Below are 18257 nucleotides of genomic sequence, written 5' to 3' on the forward strand. Positions count from 1 at the left end.
TTTGCAGTTAAAATACTCGCTACCAATTAATATTTATTTTTTTAATACCTTTTTTGTGATATCGTTAGAGTAGAGCAGTACGGCACTAGTTAGCACTGACGCAGTACTGCGCCCATGTTGAATTTCCTATTGGGGTAGTACTGTGGCAGTGATACCAGATTTGAAACGAGGTTCACTACAATACTATGCAGGGCTATATCCGTGTAAAAATAGTAGGAGACGATGACTGGGTTGCGCGCGCAACCCATTTCTCCTATTCTGAATTTGAAAACTCGAAGGTACACGATTGCCGGTCGGAACACTTCGGCGGTTCTATTTATTTCTCTATCTGCTTTGAAATAAAATCAAGCGATTGGGATTTTAATATTTCCAGATTTCGATGCTGGCGATTCTCATGATTTGAATACTTTGCGCGGCTCTTTATATGCGTATATTTTGAGGTTACGTTATTTCAAGTATAAAATATAAATGATACAAATATTAATACTATTATATATACATAAATATATACTCATATTATTAATGATAATATTATAATTATGTTATATTATAATAGTTTTGTTTATATCTTGATCCACATTGGAAAGAAATGAAAGAAATGGGCGATTTTGGAATTCATCTCGTTTGGATAAAAACTCAATTATTTGGTTGAAAAATTAATTATTTTCTTAAAAATGTAACTATTTTGTAAAAAAGTCCTCTTTTCTGTTAAATGTTCAACTACTTTGTTAAAATTGTTTTATTTTTTTTATTTGAAGGTTGATCTCTTTCGTTGAAATTACATTTTTGAAACTGAAAATTAAAAATGTAACTGTTTGGTTCAAAGTTAAACTCTTTGATTGAAAACTCATATTTTTCGCTAAACACCTTTGTTGAAAATTCATTTTTCATTTATTTAATTAATCTTCTGAGTCGAAAATTCACCTTTTCCCTTGAAACTTCAACAATTTTTTTGAAAATTATAATTTTTTTTCTTGTTCAATTCGATTTTTTATCACAGTTTTTATCTGGAAATTGAACTATTCCATTTTTGGTTGATATTTTATCCTGTACATTGTATTAGTTAAAATATCATTTACTTGATTGAAAATTAATTTATTTGTTTTCGATTATGATTTTTTTTAATTGAAAGAATTTTTAAATACAATTTTTGAAATTGAATTCAAGTAAAAATTTTAAAATAATTGATTTTAGAAGATGATTCTGAATCCGTTCGAAACTAAAGAATTAATAGATATCAGTTTTAAAATTTTTTTCAATTAAGACTTCAAATATTATTTCAGTCTAAAAAAATTTTATTTTTAACCCAATAAATTTGAAATTTTTTAATTAAAAAAATAAAATTTCGTTAATTATTAGCAATATTTTACCGTTTATTTAAAACAATCCATTATAAACAACTATTAAAAACTATACAATTTTGAACACAATGCTTCGAAATAGAAAGTCTTGAATAGTTAAAATTATAATGAGCTAAATTTTAACTTTGAACGCTACAATTTTAAATTAAAAAAAGATTCAAAATTAATTAAAAACTCGAAATTATTTCAAATAATTTGAAACACGATGTAGATTTTTGCAGATTTAAAAAAAATTAAGCTTTTTGAGTATTTTAAAATACCTAAAAAGAATAAAAAAATTGTTGTGATTGCTAAGAAAATTGAAAACGATTTTTTAATTTGAAAACTTAATTTTAAGTGAGTGTTTGAAAAGATTTTAAAAATTAAAAAAAAAAAGAATCAGGACGATTTTAAGGCAACTTTTTTATTTTCCAGTCGTTTTTAATGTTAGGAAAAAAATCTAATTAACAAAATATATCAATTTTCAACCCAAAAGTTTACTTTTTAACAAAATAAATTAATTTTGTATCAAATAATTGGTGTTTTAACTGTTTATGATTACATTATATAAAATGCTTTTATTTATTTTTAATTTGTTAGAGGCGAGGGTCACTTCTTTTTATTTTTGTATTCCTAAATTTTTTTTTGTAGATCATTTTCGGTGGTTTTTTTTGCCTTTCAGGTTTTTTCCACCGAGCCAATATATTTATTTATGTATACGGCTCAAAATTATTGTTTTTCTTTTATTACATAACCTTCCTTCTAATTTAGTAATTGAAGTTTTCAAAGTTTGTAGTTTATCAATAGATCAATTGCAGGTCCTCTACTCTACTTGGATAATTTTTTGACAATACATGTAAAAATGTACCTACTCACTACACTGCCAAAACTTTTTTCCCGCGAAAATGGTAAAACACATTTCGAAGTTTTATTTCTTTTTCCTAACAGGTGTAATTAAGATTTTTAAGTTCTAATTTCATAGTAATAATAGTTACATGATATAAATTTTAAAAACTGAACCAATTCCCAAAAAATTATATATTTTTATAAAGATTTTTCGTTATATTTTGCAAACTAAATAATTACTACATCTGTTTGAGAAAACGATAAGGTGTGTTGTCAAGAAATTATCCACATATTTTTTTAAAGTGTTTTTCTTTTAAACTATTGCTATAAATATTTATAGCTAGGTAACATGGATAGGTTTATAGTGCAAATATTTTTATTTTTAGTTTAAACAATATCACACACTAAAAAAAACTTGGACAATTTTTTTATAATTGACGTTATCACTATATCAGTTATTAAAATTCAAATATTCATTAAGGATTCATAATTAAAGTTGAAAATTCAACTATAATTATGAATCTTTGATAAGAAAAATTTTTTTTTACTAAGTAGTTCGACTTTAAGCGAATAATCGAATTTTCCACCCAAAAATTATGATTTTAATTTTTAACAATATAGTTGCATCATATTGTTGAAATCAGATTCTGTAAGTAACTCGTGCAATAGAAAAATAGAATCAAATCATTAAGAGGTTGATAACTTTGCAACCAAAAAATATTTACAGGTGACATTTCAACCGAAAAATTTAATTTTTAACCAAAAAGTGTAAATTTTCCATAAAACAATTTAATTTATACAAAGAAAGATGAATTTTTAACAAAATACGTGATTTTTTTTAACCAAAAATGGTATAGATTAATTGTCAGTTTTAAAAATGTATTTTCAACAACACATGAAACATATTATCATCAGAAGAGTTAAATTTTTAACGAAAAAGGTGAACCTTCAAATAAAAAAATAAATAAATTTTAACAAAGTAGTTGAACTTTTGATAGACAAGAGGACTTATTTACAAAATAGTTCCACTTTCAACAAAAGATTTATTTTTTTAACCAAATAATTGAGTTTTTAATAAAACAAGGTTTTGACAATGGTGTGAATTTTTGAATTTTAATAACGGAGAAAATGATAAAGTGAATTACCAAAAAATTGTCCAAGTTTTTCTTCAGTGTGTGGTATTGTTTAAACTGAAAAAAAATGTTTGTACTATAAATCTATCTGTGTTACCTATCTATAAATATTTATATCAATAGTTTAAAAGAAAAACACCTTAAAGAAATATGTGGATAATTTATTGACAATACACTTTATCGTTTTCTTAAACAGATGAAGTAATTATTTAGTTTGCAAAATAGAAGGAAAAATATTTATAAAAATATATAATTTTTTGGAAATTGGTTAAGTTCTTAAAATTTATACCATGTAGCTATTTCTACTATGAAATTAGAATTTAAAAAATCTTAATTATACCTGTTAGGTAAAAAAGAAATAAAACTTCCAAATGTGTTTTACCAATTTTTCGGCAAAAATGTTTTGGCAACGTTGTGAGTACATACATTTTTACATGTATTGTCAAAAAATTATCCAAGTAGAGTAGAGGACCAGCAATTGATCCATTGATAAACTACAAACTTTGAAAACTTAAATTACTAAATTGAAAGGAAGGTTATGTAATAATAGAGAAACAACTATTTTAAGCCGTATATATAAATAAATATATTGGCCCGGTGGAAAAAGCCTGAAAGGCATAAAAAACCACCCAAAAGGACCAAAAAAAATTTGGGAATACAAAAATAAAAACAAGTGACCCTCGCCTCTAACAAACTAAAAATAAATAAAATCATTTTATATAATATAATCATAAACAGTTAAAACACCAATTATTTGATACAAAATTAATTTATTTTTTTAAAAAGTAAACTTTTGGGTTGAAAATTGATATATTTTGTTAATTAGATTTTTTTCCTAACATTAAAAACGACTGGAAAATAAAAAAGTTGCCTTAAAATCGTCCTGATTCTTTTTTTTTTAATTTTTAAAATCTTTTCAAATACTCACTGAAAATTAATTTTTCAAATTAAAAAATCATTTTTAATTTTCTTAGCAATCACAACAATTTTTTATTCTTTTTAGATAGTTCAAAATACTCAAAAAGCTTAATTTTTGGTTAAATCTGCAAAAATTTACATCGTGTTTCAAATCATTTGAAATAATTTCAAGTTTTAAATTTATTTTTAATTTTTTTTTTAAATTTAAAACTGTAGCGTTGAAAGTTAAAATTTAGCTCATTACAATTTTAACAATTCAAGGCTTTCTATTTCGAAGCATTCTGTTCAAATTTGTATAGATTTTAATAGTTGTTTATAATGGATTGTTTTAAATAAACGGTCAAATGTTGCTAATAATTAACGAAAATTTCTTTTTTTAATTAAAACATTTCAAATTGAATGGTTAAAAATAAAATTTTTTTAGACCGAAATAATATTTGAAGTCATAATTGAAAATAATTTTAAAAACTAATATCTATTAATTCTCTAATTTTGAACGGATTCAGAATTATCTTCTAAAATCAATTATTTAAAATTTTTTACTTAAATTCAATTAAAAAAATTGTATTTAAAAATTTTTTCAATTAAAAAAATCATAATCGAAAACAAATAAATTAATTTTCTATCATGTAATTGGTGTTTTAACTAATACAATATACAGAATAAAATTTCGACCAAAAATGGAATAGTTCCATTTCCAGATAAAAACTGTAAAAAAAATGGAATTGAACAAGAAAAAAAAAAGAATTTTCAACAAAATTGTTAAATTTTCAAGGAAAAAGGTGGATTTTCGATCAAAAAGATTAATGTTCTATAAAAACAAATGATTTTTCAACTTAACCAATATATACGATTAATTTTTAATCAATCCTATAATAGTTACAGTTTCAAATAAAGATAAATAAGTTTTAACAGGAAAAATGAATTTTCAACAAAGTTGTTAAGCGAAAAATATGAGTTTTTAATCGAAGAATTAAACTTTCAACCAAATAGTTAAATTTTTTAAATTTTCACTTTCAAAAATGTATTTTCAACGAAAGAGATGAACCTTCAAATAAAAATAATAAAACAATTATAACAAAGTAATTGAACGTTTGATAGAAAAGAGGACTTTTTTACAAAATAGTTATTATAATATTAATATTTATATCATTTATATTTTATACTTGAAATAACGTAACCTCAAAATATACGCCCATAAAGAGGCGCGCGAAGTATTCAAATCATGAGAAACGCCAGCATAGAAATCTGGAAATATTAAAATCCCAATCTCTTGATTTTATTTCAAAGCAGATAGAGATATAAATAGAACCGCCGAAGTGTACCGACCGGCAATCGTGCACCTTCGAGTTTTCAAATTCAGAAGAGGAGAAATGGGTTGCGCGCGCAACCCAGTCATCGTTTCCTACTATATTTACACGGACATAGCCCTGCATAGTATTGTAGTGAACCTCGTTTCAAATCTGGGATCACTGTACTGTGGCAGTAGCAATATCCAGTGCTAACCTAACACTGACAGTCAATACAAAGTAGTGTTATCCCAAAGATATGTCAGTACAGCTGCTAACACTGGCAAAAAAAGACCACGAGGGCTTTCATGATGGCAACCATGAGGGATCCATAAAGGAAGCCGATGTTGGGCCCCTATGGATTAGCATGTCGTTTCCATAAGGGACCAAGCCTGGATTGCCCTCATGGATTCCACCAGGAAAGAGGGCAATCCATGTGGGCCCTGACGAGAGCCCTCTCTATTTTTCCACACGGGATTAAACAAAATATATTAAAAATTTTAAAATAAAATTAATTTTAGATTCAATAATTCATTTTGAATACAATAATTTTGGATATTTTCTGCATAGGTGTAGCGTGAGCGTCTCGGGAAAAAATGTTCACAAAGATTAACTTAAAATATTTATTTTTTATTTAACTCACTTATAAAATGTATTGAGTAATTCTAAACATTACATAAATCATCTGATGCATTTTAATTTTATCTTGTACAATGTACGTTATGTAATTTAAATAAAAGTGCTACACGACAGTAGTTAATTTTTTAGTCTATAAAGGTGGCAAATGTCTTCTAACCTATAGGGCCGGCATATACTTAATCCGGCACTGATATTATTTTTTTAATAGTTGTTGTCATATAATTACTATAATATTCTGACAAAATAAATATTAAAGCATACAGATTTCATTAAATAATAAATTATATTACTATCTAGTCTTACAAGTAATAAGCTATAAATAATATTGGACCCGCAAATCTGCCTTCACACATTTTCTTTTTTCAAGTTATGTAAATGATTTCTGTTTATTCAATTCGCTCAATTATGTAGATTTTTATAATTTTAATAATGTATATATAGGAGAAAAAAACTTCTGTTTTTAAAACAGGTTGCCGGAGCAACTTTATGTATTTTTTTTAGTTGTCAAGGCAATTTTACTCCTTTTTGACTGAAAAATGCTGCTTTTTAATTTTGGGTGTTTATCCAACTCAAAATAGGCCCAGCTTTTTTCTGTGTGGTAATTTAGGAAATTAAGTAAACTAAAAATTCAGCAAAAAATGTATGAATATAATTCTTTACTGCATTTGATTAATTTTCATGAGCTTTCAAATGTCTTGTTTATTGTGAACGAGAGTTAAGCGAAAAAATATACGAAAGGTGGGAATTATGTAAGTATGTCAAGTTACAATACGAAACATTAAAAAAAATTCTTTAACGTTATGAAGTATGTATGAGGAATTTCAAAACGAAACGTAACAATTAAAGGATCTTTTCGTTTATCGCCAGGAGAAATGATGCATACGAGAAAGCTGACATTATAATCTGTAAAGAAAATAGCATATTTTGATAAAAAACATGATAAGATTAGAATTTTTGTATTTTATCATCTAGATCGGTTCTTACATTGGTGAATGTAGAAAAAGACATAGAGAAGAAATTTCTTGCAGAAAGTTCCAGTGGTTTCTGGGATCGAATCATAATTAATATCATTGAACGAACATGTTGTGGTTTGATGTTATACCATTTTAATTCGTAGACCTTTCGACCAACATACGTACTCTTTGTAAACAAATATTGTAAATTATTCTAATTGCCAGGTTCTAAATAAAAAAGTGATTTAGTTGAAGATGCAAGAAAACTTTAAAATAATACCTTTTCAATTAAATATTCACCAATGTAACAGTATATGAAATCCATATAGGACGAGCATACGACGTACATCAAATAACTTAGTAAACCAAAAAAGTTTCTAGCAGAAGAAACCTTACAAAGTTAAAAGTAATGTCTGAATAATCGCAAAAATTACAAGAGAATATAAATATATGCAGTCAATTTTAGTCCTACCTTGATAATCGTATAACCTTGTACACATAAGATAAATACATTTCCAGTGACCTGTGATAACATTATGGTACCATATGTTTCCTGAATTACATCTGCATTTCTAAATAGTTATGTTAAAAAAAATATAACAACAAACCTCTAGTAGAATGTTCATAATTTCATAAATTATTTGTAGATACCTTATTAGTTGTAGATGTCGCTGTATAATGCACTTTAAGCATTTACAACTTGTTTCGTGGATAAGATTTTCAATGTTCTTGTTATTTATATTCCCTATATTTCGGGAAACTACTTCTAACTGTCCACACAGATGAGAGACCATCCCCGCCAAAAAGCAATCGGCCGAAGCAATTACTATTGTAATAACAATGCCTGAAGCGCATTGCGAGATGTAAATAAATTCGTAGGTTGGCGAAGTTTTAAATTCAAAAGGATAATGAGACTTAAACGGCAGACTTTGAACAGTTTCGTTAACTGATCTCCTTTTCCACAGCAAAAATATTGGTGTTAATAGAAAAGCTGTAAAAATGTATAAACTATGAACTGATTCATTTATATCTAAACGAAAATAATTTACTAAAACAGCACACGTTCTTAAAAAAGATTTCTTTAGAGTTCTTTAGAGACATCATTAGTGTCACACGGTCCTATTTTAAATGAAATAAGTCATATTAGTTCATTTAAGAAACAGACTTTTTTCTGCAAAGTTGAACAAGTAAGAAGTAATAATGATTCTTCCTGTACTTACCAAATGCTGAAGAATACAAAAAAATGAGAAGATACAAACTGAGCAGCCTTCCATGTTTTGCATTGGAAATCATGAGTTTCTGAGACTTTAACGGTAGCTTCGAAATTTCATTCCAATCAGCTGATAATTCTTCTAAAATAGGTTTGAGATTTTTCTTATTTATTCTAATAAACATGATTTTTATTATTGCAGTTATGTGTGTTATGACGAGAACCAGAGCATCCAGTTCCATAAGGATACTTTTCGTAACAAAACAATAAGCTACTGTTGAAATCAGCGAAAGAATCATTAAAATTAATGCCAGAAAAAAACGTATCTCAGAAAAACAATCATTATCAATGGGCCATAATCCGAGAGTTCGCAAACTCCAACGATTTCGATTCACAGCAAATTCAAAGTTGTATTGCATTTTTTGTTTAGAGATTTTTAATTGGAGTAATTTTATTGACATGTAAATTTACAGATTGATACAATTTTAGGATAACGAATTATAGGGAATAAAAGTTTTACTGTAATGATCATACTTTTCATTTGCACTATATATTATAATGTACGAGAACTAAGCTGGCTCGCAATTTCTCATGCAGCAATAAATTATTCAAAAATCAAACACCGTTGCAAATTGATAATTGTAATGCGTTGACAACGATGATCGTAAATCAAACAAAAAAATCCATTATAATGTATATTGCAATTAAGCCTATTATTGACATGGATAAGGCCAATTGTCACTCATACGAATTATAACCAAAAAGAGGCATAGCGAAATAAATATACAACTAATTCGTACAAATTAATACATACATAATAGTTAATACATTTAATTTATGACTAAATTATCATGAAAAAAACTAAAAGATGCGGCTCAAATAAAAGTTGGTATCATTTGGAACTGAGACTCAAAAGGACTTTTTTCTAGGATTCCTTCTTAGTTCGTTGATATCCGATAAATGGCCCGTTACCATTACCGACGTTTTCAACTGGGCATGTACCAAAAAACGCGGACCTGTTTGAAGTTAATTAATACTGTAAATAATCATAAATATAAATAGTAACAAAAAATTTTTAATTTTTAAAAACAGGTTAAATTGAATGATAGAAATACCTCACTTCTTAAAATAATTTAATATTAACGTAATATTGCAAGTGTATATATAAGTTCATTTTGAGTAGATCCGCGCATTTCGGTGCATACGCAGTCGAAAAAGTCGGATTTTCGACATCACTTTAAAAATGTCACACCTCAAGTACATTATCTACCTTTCAAAAATGAATAATCTCTATAATTTTAGTTTTTTTATTAAATTGATCCCAATGCAACATTATTTAATCTGTATTTGCATCATTTACTTTTAAAATGTTTAAATAAATTAAAAAAATTGGTCAAAATGTTATTATTTTTGGTTAAATACTTAACTGTTCTGATGAAAATTCAACTATTTTAACTGAAATATTTTTTGATGAAAATTCAAATATTTTTTGGTTGAAAATCCCATTTTTGTACAAAAAAATCGTCTTTTGGCTTGAAGATTCAATAATTTAGATAACCTTTGTTTTCTTTAATGACCGAAAAGTCTTTATTTATTGAAAATGAGTTCTTTTGCGGTATTAAAATTCATTTTTATGAATGAAATTTTATCACTTTTGTTTAAAATATTAACCATTACACTTTTTTCTTGAGAACTCATCTTTTATGGTAGAAATGTAATTTTTCATTTAGGATAAAGAAATCAATAAATAATTATTTAATTTATATCTAAAATATTGTTTTTTTCGATTATAAAAGATGTATTACAAATATTAAAACATGAAACTGCTAATATTGGAATGTTAATCGTCACTGAAAATGTCAAAAAGGCCCAAAAAATGCTTAATAAATGACGCACAGTAAGAGGAGGGCGGGTCAGGGCAGAAATATCTTGTTGTGGCATGTTACAAGGGGGAGGCGGTCTTGAATTAGGCCTATAATCTGTTACTGAATGTAAGTATGGCCTCTAATTTCGTGACTCTTTTTCTATACCAATAGTTAACTGAATATAAAGACTTTATTTAAAAATACAACTTTTTTATACCAAGTCAGTATAAACCTAGGATACACAGAAAACACTGGGGTTCCTATGAAAAACAAATTTTGGTTACTGAATAAGTTCCAAAAATAAGAACCGATTTTACTGAAAAAAAATCAATTTCAATTAAGACTTTCTCTAAAGAACCTAATTTTCGCTTTGCCCACTTAGAAATTTTATCTAGTCAATAACCCAATTTTCCCTTAAAGCGCATGTTGAGTGATGTACGAGCATTCAGCAAATTTATAGCGTTCTCTTCTTGTGCGAAGCGGCCGAGAGACGACGCTTCGATCTTAAGTCGACAGCAGCTGCGAGAGAGAAGGAAAGGCAGTAGCGATCCAGCTCCCTCACAGCTCAAACACTTCGAGCTTGAGCGCGCACTTACCTAACTGTATCTCGATCAAGACCAGCTTCCAGTCTTTGCTTTAGCTGCTTACGGTCGGGCCATCTCGACACATTACACTGTGGTCCAAAGCTACAACCAGAGGATTGGGTGGTCTTATTGCGCTAAAGAACGCGTAGAGTCGGATTCGCCACGGACGTCCAAATGATGTTCCGAGGAATATGGCTTGATGAGGGAGACGTGGACCTACAACGCATATTGTGGAGCCAGAGCGAAGAAGAACCATTTCGACACATGCAACTTCTGACAGTCACCTATGGAACGACGTGCGCTCCCTATCTCTTCCTTCGAACTATACAGTAGCTGTGCAACGACGAAGGGAAAGACTACCCGGAAGCTATAGAGGCATTGCTGAAGGGCAGATATGTCGACGATATTTTCACAAGAGCTCAAAAAGTGAAAGATGCTCTCCGGCTACAGGATCATCTCATTATATTGATGAAGGCCGGAAGATTCCGTTTAAGAAAGTGTGTATCAAATCAACATGAGTTCCTGCGAAATCCGGATGCGAGCGAACGTCTTCGGCCAACATGGATCCGTTTTTCCGCCGATAATCCTGTTCGTGAGCTGGGGATCGTGTGGTGTTCGCAGGAAGCTACAGTAGGACTTGGGCGCTCTTACACCGTTGCAAATCAGCAAAGCAAGCGCAGAATACTGTCGTCATTGGCATCAATATTTGATCCATGTGGTTTGCTTGCCCCGGCTACACTAATGGTAAAACTCCTTATTCAAGACTTATGTAGAGCCGGCTTATACTGCGATGAGTCGCTGCCATCGTCTATGAGTCGAAGATGGGAATCTACATGCGAGATCTTTACCGCCTTCGAGAAGATCTCCCTTCCCAAATCAACAACTGATGAAACTGGCGTAGTGTGGCGTAGTGAATTGGCTAGTGGCAAAAACCAAATTACCGCCGATCCGTAGCCTGCAACCTTCGGAGAGAAAATTGCCAAGGATGACGATCCCTCGCCGCGAACTACAGACTGCTTTAATCGCTGCCCAACTACTACACAGAGTCTGCACTGAGCTCGAGATACCGCCACACCTGTGCTTAGTCTGATTCACAGATTGTTTTGCACTGGATCCGCTCGAAGGAAACAACTGGCAACTCAATCGTTGACAGTTACGTCCACTAAATTCAAGAGCTTTCCCCGCCGACGATCTGGTGATATGTTCCATCTGAGTTGAATCCGGCTTACGTTGCTTCTTGTGGCGTGGATGTAAGGCAACTTCTACACGAAAGCGGTTGGTTTAGTGGTCTAACCTGGCTAGCGAGCCCTGCATCGCAATGGCCATTAGATCAGCAGGACGGACAGATTCCCAGTTTTGGTGATAACGAACAATCCATCGCCTTGGCGTGCACCGCTAATAAGCAAATATCAGTTCATATATCAAAGTTCTCAGATCTCGGTCGACTCCTCAGATTCTTAACATGGCTTCGGAGGTGGGTTCGAAAAAGATTGAATTGCGAAAGATTGAATACCGAAAGGTCCGCTAAGAACACTTAGCCCCCTTGTTTGTCGGAGTGGAATTGTGAGAGTTGGAGGCAGACTCGAGCACTCCTCGTTGCCTTATCATGTAAAACACCCTCCAATTTTGTACGGAGCTTGTCATCTCGCCGAACTCATCATCGGATGGGCTTACGCTCGCTCTCTTCACGGGAGATTTCGTTCAACGTACTCCTACGTACTTCAGCGGGCATGGGTCATCGGAGGAAAGCGCAGGATCCGGCATTTTATATCGAAATGTGGTGTCTGTGTTTGACACCGATCGTCTCTTGCAACGCAGTTGATGGCGAAACTACCCCCAGGACGAGTTACGCCCTCTCGGGCCTTCGCTCGAACAGGAGTCAATTATGCTGGGCCATTTTACGTACTGCCTAAAAAAGGCCGAGGAGTACGCACCACAAAGATCTACGTTGTGGCCTTTGTCTGCATGGCTGCCAAGAAAATTCATCTCGAGCCAGTTGCAGATCTCTCGACCGAGAGTTTTATGGGCGCCGTGACACGTTTCTGTGGCCGTCATGAAAGACCCGCTGAGTTTTGGAGCGACAACGCAACCAAATTTCACCATGCTGATATTGAGCTTAAAGAAGCACTGTACCAAGAGTCACTGATCTGGGACCAAGTGAAGACTCGTATGGCTGAGGAAGGTATTTCTTGAAATTTCATACAGCCGTCCGCGCTACATTTCGGGGGATTGTGGGAGGCTGCTGTGCGGTTATTCAAGACTCATCTGAAGAAGACAATCGGATCAAGAATTCTCACCTACATAGAATTTACAACTCTGTTGGTAAGCATCGAGGTAGTGCTTAACTCTCGACCCCTTGGACCGATCTCTGGCGACATCGACGATCTTCGTGTTTGCACTCCCGGTCACTTACTATTGGGTGTTTCCTTGCTCACCGTTCCCGAACTGCCAATCCGCGAAGAGCGTATAGACCATCCCTAGCACTGGATGCTAGTGGAAGCAATGCGAGCCAAATTTTGGCAGCAATGGAGCCGTGAATACTTGAACACTCTGCAGCAGAGATACAAATGGATCCATCCCCGAGACAATATTCAAGTTGGCAGCTTGGTGTTAATTTTAGACCCCTCGCATTTTTTGGTTCAAAATAAACAAGAGATGACAAACATTGACCGATTTGAAGGTGAAATTAAAAAAAAGCTTATAAAATTTGGCATATAGTTCTCGGGCCTGATTTTTTTTATTTTTTCGATTTTTTATGAATAGATAAATATAACGAAAAAATTATAATGTTTTCTATGATACGTTCTCGGGCCTCGCAAATAATATAAATACAGTTTTAATTGCCTACGTTTTATAAACTAACATTGGTAAAGATTTTCCTGCATAGTATACTGCACAAAAAATTTTTAATAAATAAATATTTATAAACAAATTTAATAAAAAATTAATTATGTGGTCATCTATGGATGGAAAAACTGTTTTTTTCAGTGTCAGTTCTTTTAATGCGAAACTTTAAATAAAAAGCTTTAAAATGCAAATTTCATTCAAAAAAAGCATTATTCGGGTATTCCTCGACAAAAAATCTTCTTATCTGCATTGAAGTCCTTTTTAGTAGTCTGCACTACAATAATTCAAGTTAGACTCCTTTATTCATTTTTTGTGGCCAAATAATTCGTTCGTATATCAAATTCATTTTTGGAAAATCATACAAATTATCAAATAATTATTAATTTTGTTTAAATTATAATGAAATTCACAATAAAAAGGACTGACATTGAAAACAAAGTTAACAACTTTTTTCGTGGGCAAATGTCCAAATAATGCGTTTGCTTCTTAAATTTTGTTTAAAAAGCATACAATATATATAGTGAGTATTATTGTTAATGAAATTATAAAGCAATTCCTAATTAAGAGGACTGCCATGGAATAAACAGAATTTTGCCGTCGACAGATACCCGAATAATGCATTTGTTTATTAAATTTTCTTGATGAGGGGTCGTGCACAAATTACGCAAACTCGTTTAGGTTGGGGGGTGGGTCAAAGATTTTTCTATACAATCTTACATTGAGGGCGGGGGGGGGGGGGGGGGGGGGGGGGGGGGGGGTATGCGTTTGAAAAAATTTCTCAGATGAGTTTTTTTCAAGCTGCGAATAACTAAAAATCAAAAGATAGACACACTGAGAAAATGATATCACATGAATTACAATATATACCGTAAATCCTGCGTTATATATCGTAATTATCAAATTATACTATCGCAAAATCGTGATATTGTACATTGTAAGTTTTTGCATTATACATCGCATAATTGTGCAATCTACAACGTAAGAATTTAAGTTTATTACGCTATCATATTGTATTTCTTCTTTTGTCATCTCGCGAGGGTTCGATTATCAACCAAGCGATATTAGTTCATTATAGTATCGTAGAAAGCTCCGGGACCTGCTTGTACGTTATCATATTGTGCTTTCTTGCAATATAGAGGTGCAGATATTTATAACTTTCATATGGAAACAGCTGCTTATTAATGCGATCTAGTGTGGAGATTTCCAACCATTCCTGGAGATAAGGTATTTGAGGTTAGGTGGGGAAAATCCAAGATGTCTTCACGTCGAGGACCAAAAAATAATACTAGTTGTATGGAAAAAACTTTTTTTAACCATAAATGTATTTGGTTATTAATTTTCAATTTTCAAAAGCTACTTACTTAATTAATAAAATTGACCATTTTTTTGTTGTAACGAATTTATTATTTAATTCAATAGCATTTGAAAAATAACACATAATATACAATTACACTTTTGTTAATAAATTACTTTTCACTTAGCATATATATGTATATATATAAATAAATAAATATATATATATTTCAATTTAATAATAAAGTAACAAATAAAATTTGATCGGAAAAAATTACGTGAGATGGGGGAAGGGGGAGCTCAAAACTTACGGTTAAAACAGTACACAAAAATTATTTTCTCTACGAAATCATGTTGCAAATGAATTAAGCGTAATGCTCTAATAAAAATGTAATAACAATCAGTAAATTGAAATAGTTTTGTTAATTGAGTATACATTTAGTCATTAAGATCACCAATGAGTTTTATTAACGTAAATAACAAATAATTTTTACTTTATTTTTATGACATCCGAACACTGTCGGCTAAAAAGATTCAAAGTAGGGTCAGTATTGAAGAGGAGGTTAAACAGCATCAAAGTCGGATCTTAAGTTATAAAAATGTAGGCTCTAAAGATTTAAAGTACACAGAAAAAACTGAAGTTAAATGTTGTTGCATATAAAATTTCCCGCTGTTAAAGTTTACATGCTATTTGGCGAAAGTTTATCCTACGATGGAATAAAAGCCGCTGTTTGCTAGAACGTCCTTAGCAGCAATGGGAAAACGGCAATGTATGAGTTAGTTCGAGTTATAAATCGGGACACCAGATTTAAAATGACACAGAAAAAACATGTAGAATTAGTAACAAAAAACACGAAAAACATTTGTTCTTACTGATATATTTCCTCCGAAATAAATTAGACTATTGTAGACGAATTAAAACTTACTTAATACCATATAGCAAAAAGCGCAAAAAGCAACTCACAGATGAGAATCCCCGATTCTCTCCAATTTAATGAAGTTTAATGACGATAGATAGCTCTGGAATCGCAATCCTCACACATCTCGAATACAAATAGAGCGATTATAAGGCGAAAGATTATCTAGGCAAGGTTAAAAATAAAAAATTATCTTCGATTCATGTAAAATTTATTCGGCCAGATTAATTTTTGTTGTGGTGAATCTTTCTTTAGAAGTTTTTCTTTAAAAGTCTTTTCTTTAGAAGTCGAAATTTTAAAGCAGGGGCTAGACGTTTAAATAGCGTCAAAGCAGATTCTAATGAGGAGCTAAAACTTCAAATTAGGGTCTAAATTTCGACTCGGGTTCACTTTGAATATTCGAAAATGACTGAACAGTTAAACTAATTCTTATATAAAAATTCTAATAAGTAAGTATTTGTTGTGGTACATAAAAGTATAAAACTAGTATTGACTGTAAAAACTTTTATTCTGAATATGCACTTTGCTTATTTGTTGGTAATATACAATTACAGTTTTTGTTATTCAAGTTTTACATACTTTAGTATTTTATTTTATAGAGTTTTATAAATGTACTTTATTGATGTAAATATAATTGTACGGAAAAAAGCTAGGCATACTTTCGTTACATCTTATGCTTTTCAGGTATTTCTTTATACGTTGCCGGGGCAACTGTATGTATTTTTTTTTTATTTGAAAACTCAATTTTAGTCCTTTTTGACTGAAAAATGTTACTTTTCAATTTTGGATGCATATTCAACTCAAAATAGGCCGGGCTTTTTTCTGCGTGGTAATTTAGAAAATTCTGTCAAACGAAAATTAAGTCTAACTAACTTCATAAGCTTTCAACTCAATGTCTCGTTTCTAATGAACGATAGTTGAGCGAGAAAGTATCCGCAAGGTAGGAATTGTATTAGTATGTCAAGTTACAATCCAAAATATTTTTTACACAATTTTTAATTGTCATAAAGTATGTATAAGCACTTTAACAAAACAAAGCGTAACATTCTGTCAAATTTTTCAAATGTACTGAAGTCACATCTTATTTATAGCATCAATTAATTAAAGGGTCTTTTCGTTTATTGCCAGGAGAAATGATGCATACGAGAAGGCGGACATTATAATCTGTAAAGAGAACAGAATATCTTCATAAAAAATAGATTTATAAGATTAAAATGTTTGTGTTTCATAATTTAGATCAGTTCTTACATTTGTGAATGTAGAAAAAGACATAAAGAAGAAATTTCTTGCAGAAAGTTCTAGTGGTTTCTGGGATCGAATAATAATTAACATCATCGAACGTACATGTTGTGGTTTGATGTTATACCATTTTAATTCGTAGACTTTTTGACCAACATATGTACTCTTTGTAAAAAAATAATTTTAATGATTTTAATTGCCAAGTTCGAAATAAAAAAGTGAAGGAAATCTTCTTCAAAAATACCTTTTCAATTAAATATTCACCAATGTAACAGTATATGAAATCCATATAGGACGAGCATACGGCGTACATCATATAACTTAGTAATCCAAAAAAGTTTCTAGCCGAAGAAACCTTACAAAGTTGAAAGTAATGTTTGAATAATCGCAATAATTACAAAAGAATATAAATATATGCAGTCAATTTTAGTCCTACCTTGATAATCGTATAACCTTGTACACATAAGACAAATACATTTCCAGTGACCTGTGATAATATTATCGTACCATATGTTTTCTGAATGACATGTCCATTTCTAAATAGTTATGTTAAAAAAAATAATATAACAACAACCCTATAGTAGAATGTATATAATTTCAAAAATTATTTGTAGGTACCTGATCAGTTGAACATGGCGCTGTACAATGCACTTTAAGCATTTACAACTTGTATCGTGGATACGATTTTCAATGTTCTTGTCATTTATATTTCCTATATTTCGGGAAACTACTTCTAACTGTCCACACAGATGAGAGGCCATCACAGCCAAAAGGGAATCAGACGAAGCAATTACTAATGTCATGACAAGGGCTAAAATGCATTGTGACATATAAATAAATTCATAGATTGGCGAAGTTTCAAAATTAAAAGGATAATGAGACTTAAACGGTACACTTTGAACAGTTTCATTAATTGAACTCCTTTTCCATACAAAAAATATCGGAGTTAATAGATATACTGAAAAAATTGTTTAAATTATTAAGTGGTCCATTTATATCTAACTCAACATAATTTACTAAAATTCTACAAGTTCTTAAAAAAGATTCCCTGAGAGTATTACTTGTGTTCATTCTTGAAGCATATACGAGGGTAGTTCAATAAGTCCTTAGAATGACCAACATATGGCGCGCGAATCGCTCCAAATCATTTGTTTTCAGTCAGCACCACTCCCGACTAGATATAT

At 30.8% G+C, this 18257-nt stretch overlaps 1 protein-coding gene across 1 annotated transcript; it reads right to left on the reverse strand.

Annotated features, from left to right (window-relative positions):
* Positions 1-7005: 7005 nt before the first annotated feature.
* LOC117181075 lies at positions 7006-10852 on the reverse strand. The gene is made up of 5 exons (XM_033373643.1): positions 10842-10852; positions 8339-8502; positions 7946-8109; positions 7150-7305; positions 7006-7068 (listed from the first exon to the last, which is right to left on the reverse strand). Exons 1-5 carry the CDS (start codon positions 10850-10852, stop codon positions 7006-7008), a joined length of 558 nt encoding a protein of 185 aa, XP_033229534.1.
* Between the last annotated feature and the right edge of the window lie 7405 nt (positions 10853-18257).

The sequence above is a fragment of the Belonocnema kinseyi genome, chromosome 10 (genome assembly GCF_010883055.1).
Source record: "Belonocnema kinseyi isolate 2016_QV_RU_SX_M_011 chromosome 10, B_treatae_v1, whole genome shotgun sequence".
Classification (NCBI taxonomy): Eukaryota; Metazoa; Arthropoda; class Insecta; order Hymenoptera; family Cynipidae; genus Belonocnema; species Belonocnema kinseyi.

Excerpts from the sequence above, each read along its gene's own strand:
- LOC117181075 (XM_033373643.1), bottom strand. Across the intron at positions 8,110-8,338 it reads TTTGTATTCTTCAGCATTTG|CTTTTCTATTAACACCAATA; the intron begins GTAAGTACAGGA and ends ACATTTTTACAG. Across the intron at positions 7,306-7,945 it reads CAGGCATTGTTATTACAATA|AGTACGTATGTTGGTCGAAA; the intron begins GTAATTGCTTCG and ends TTGTTTACAAAG.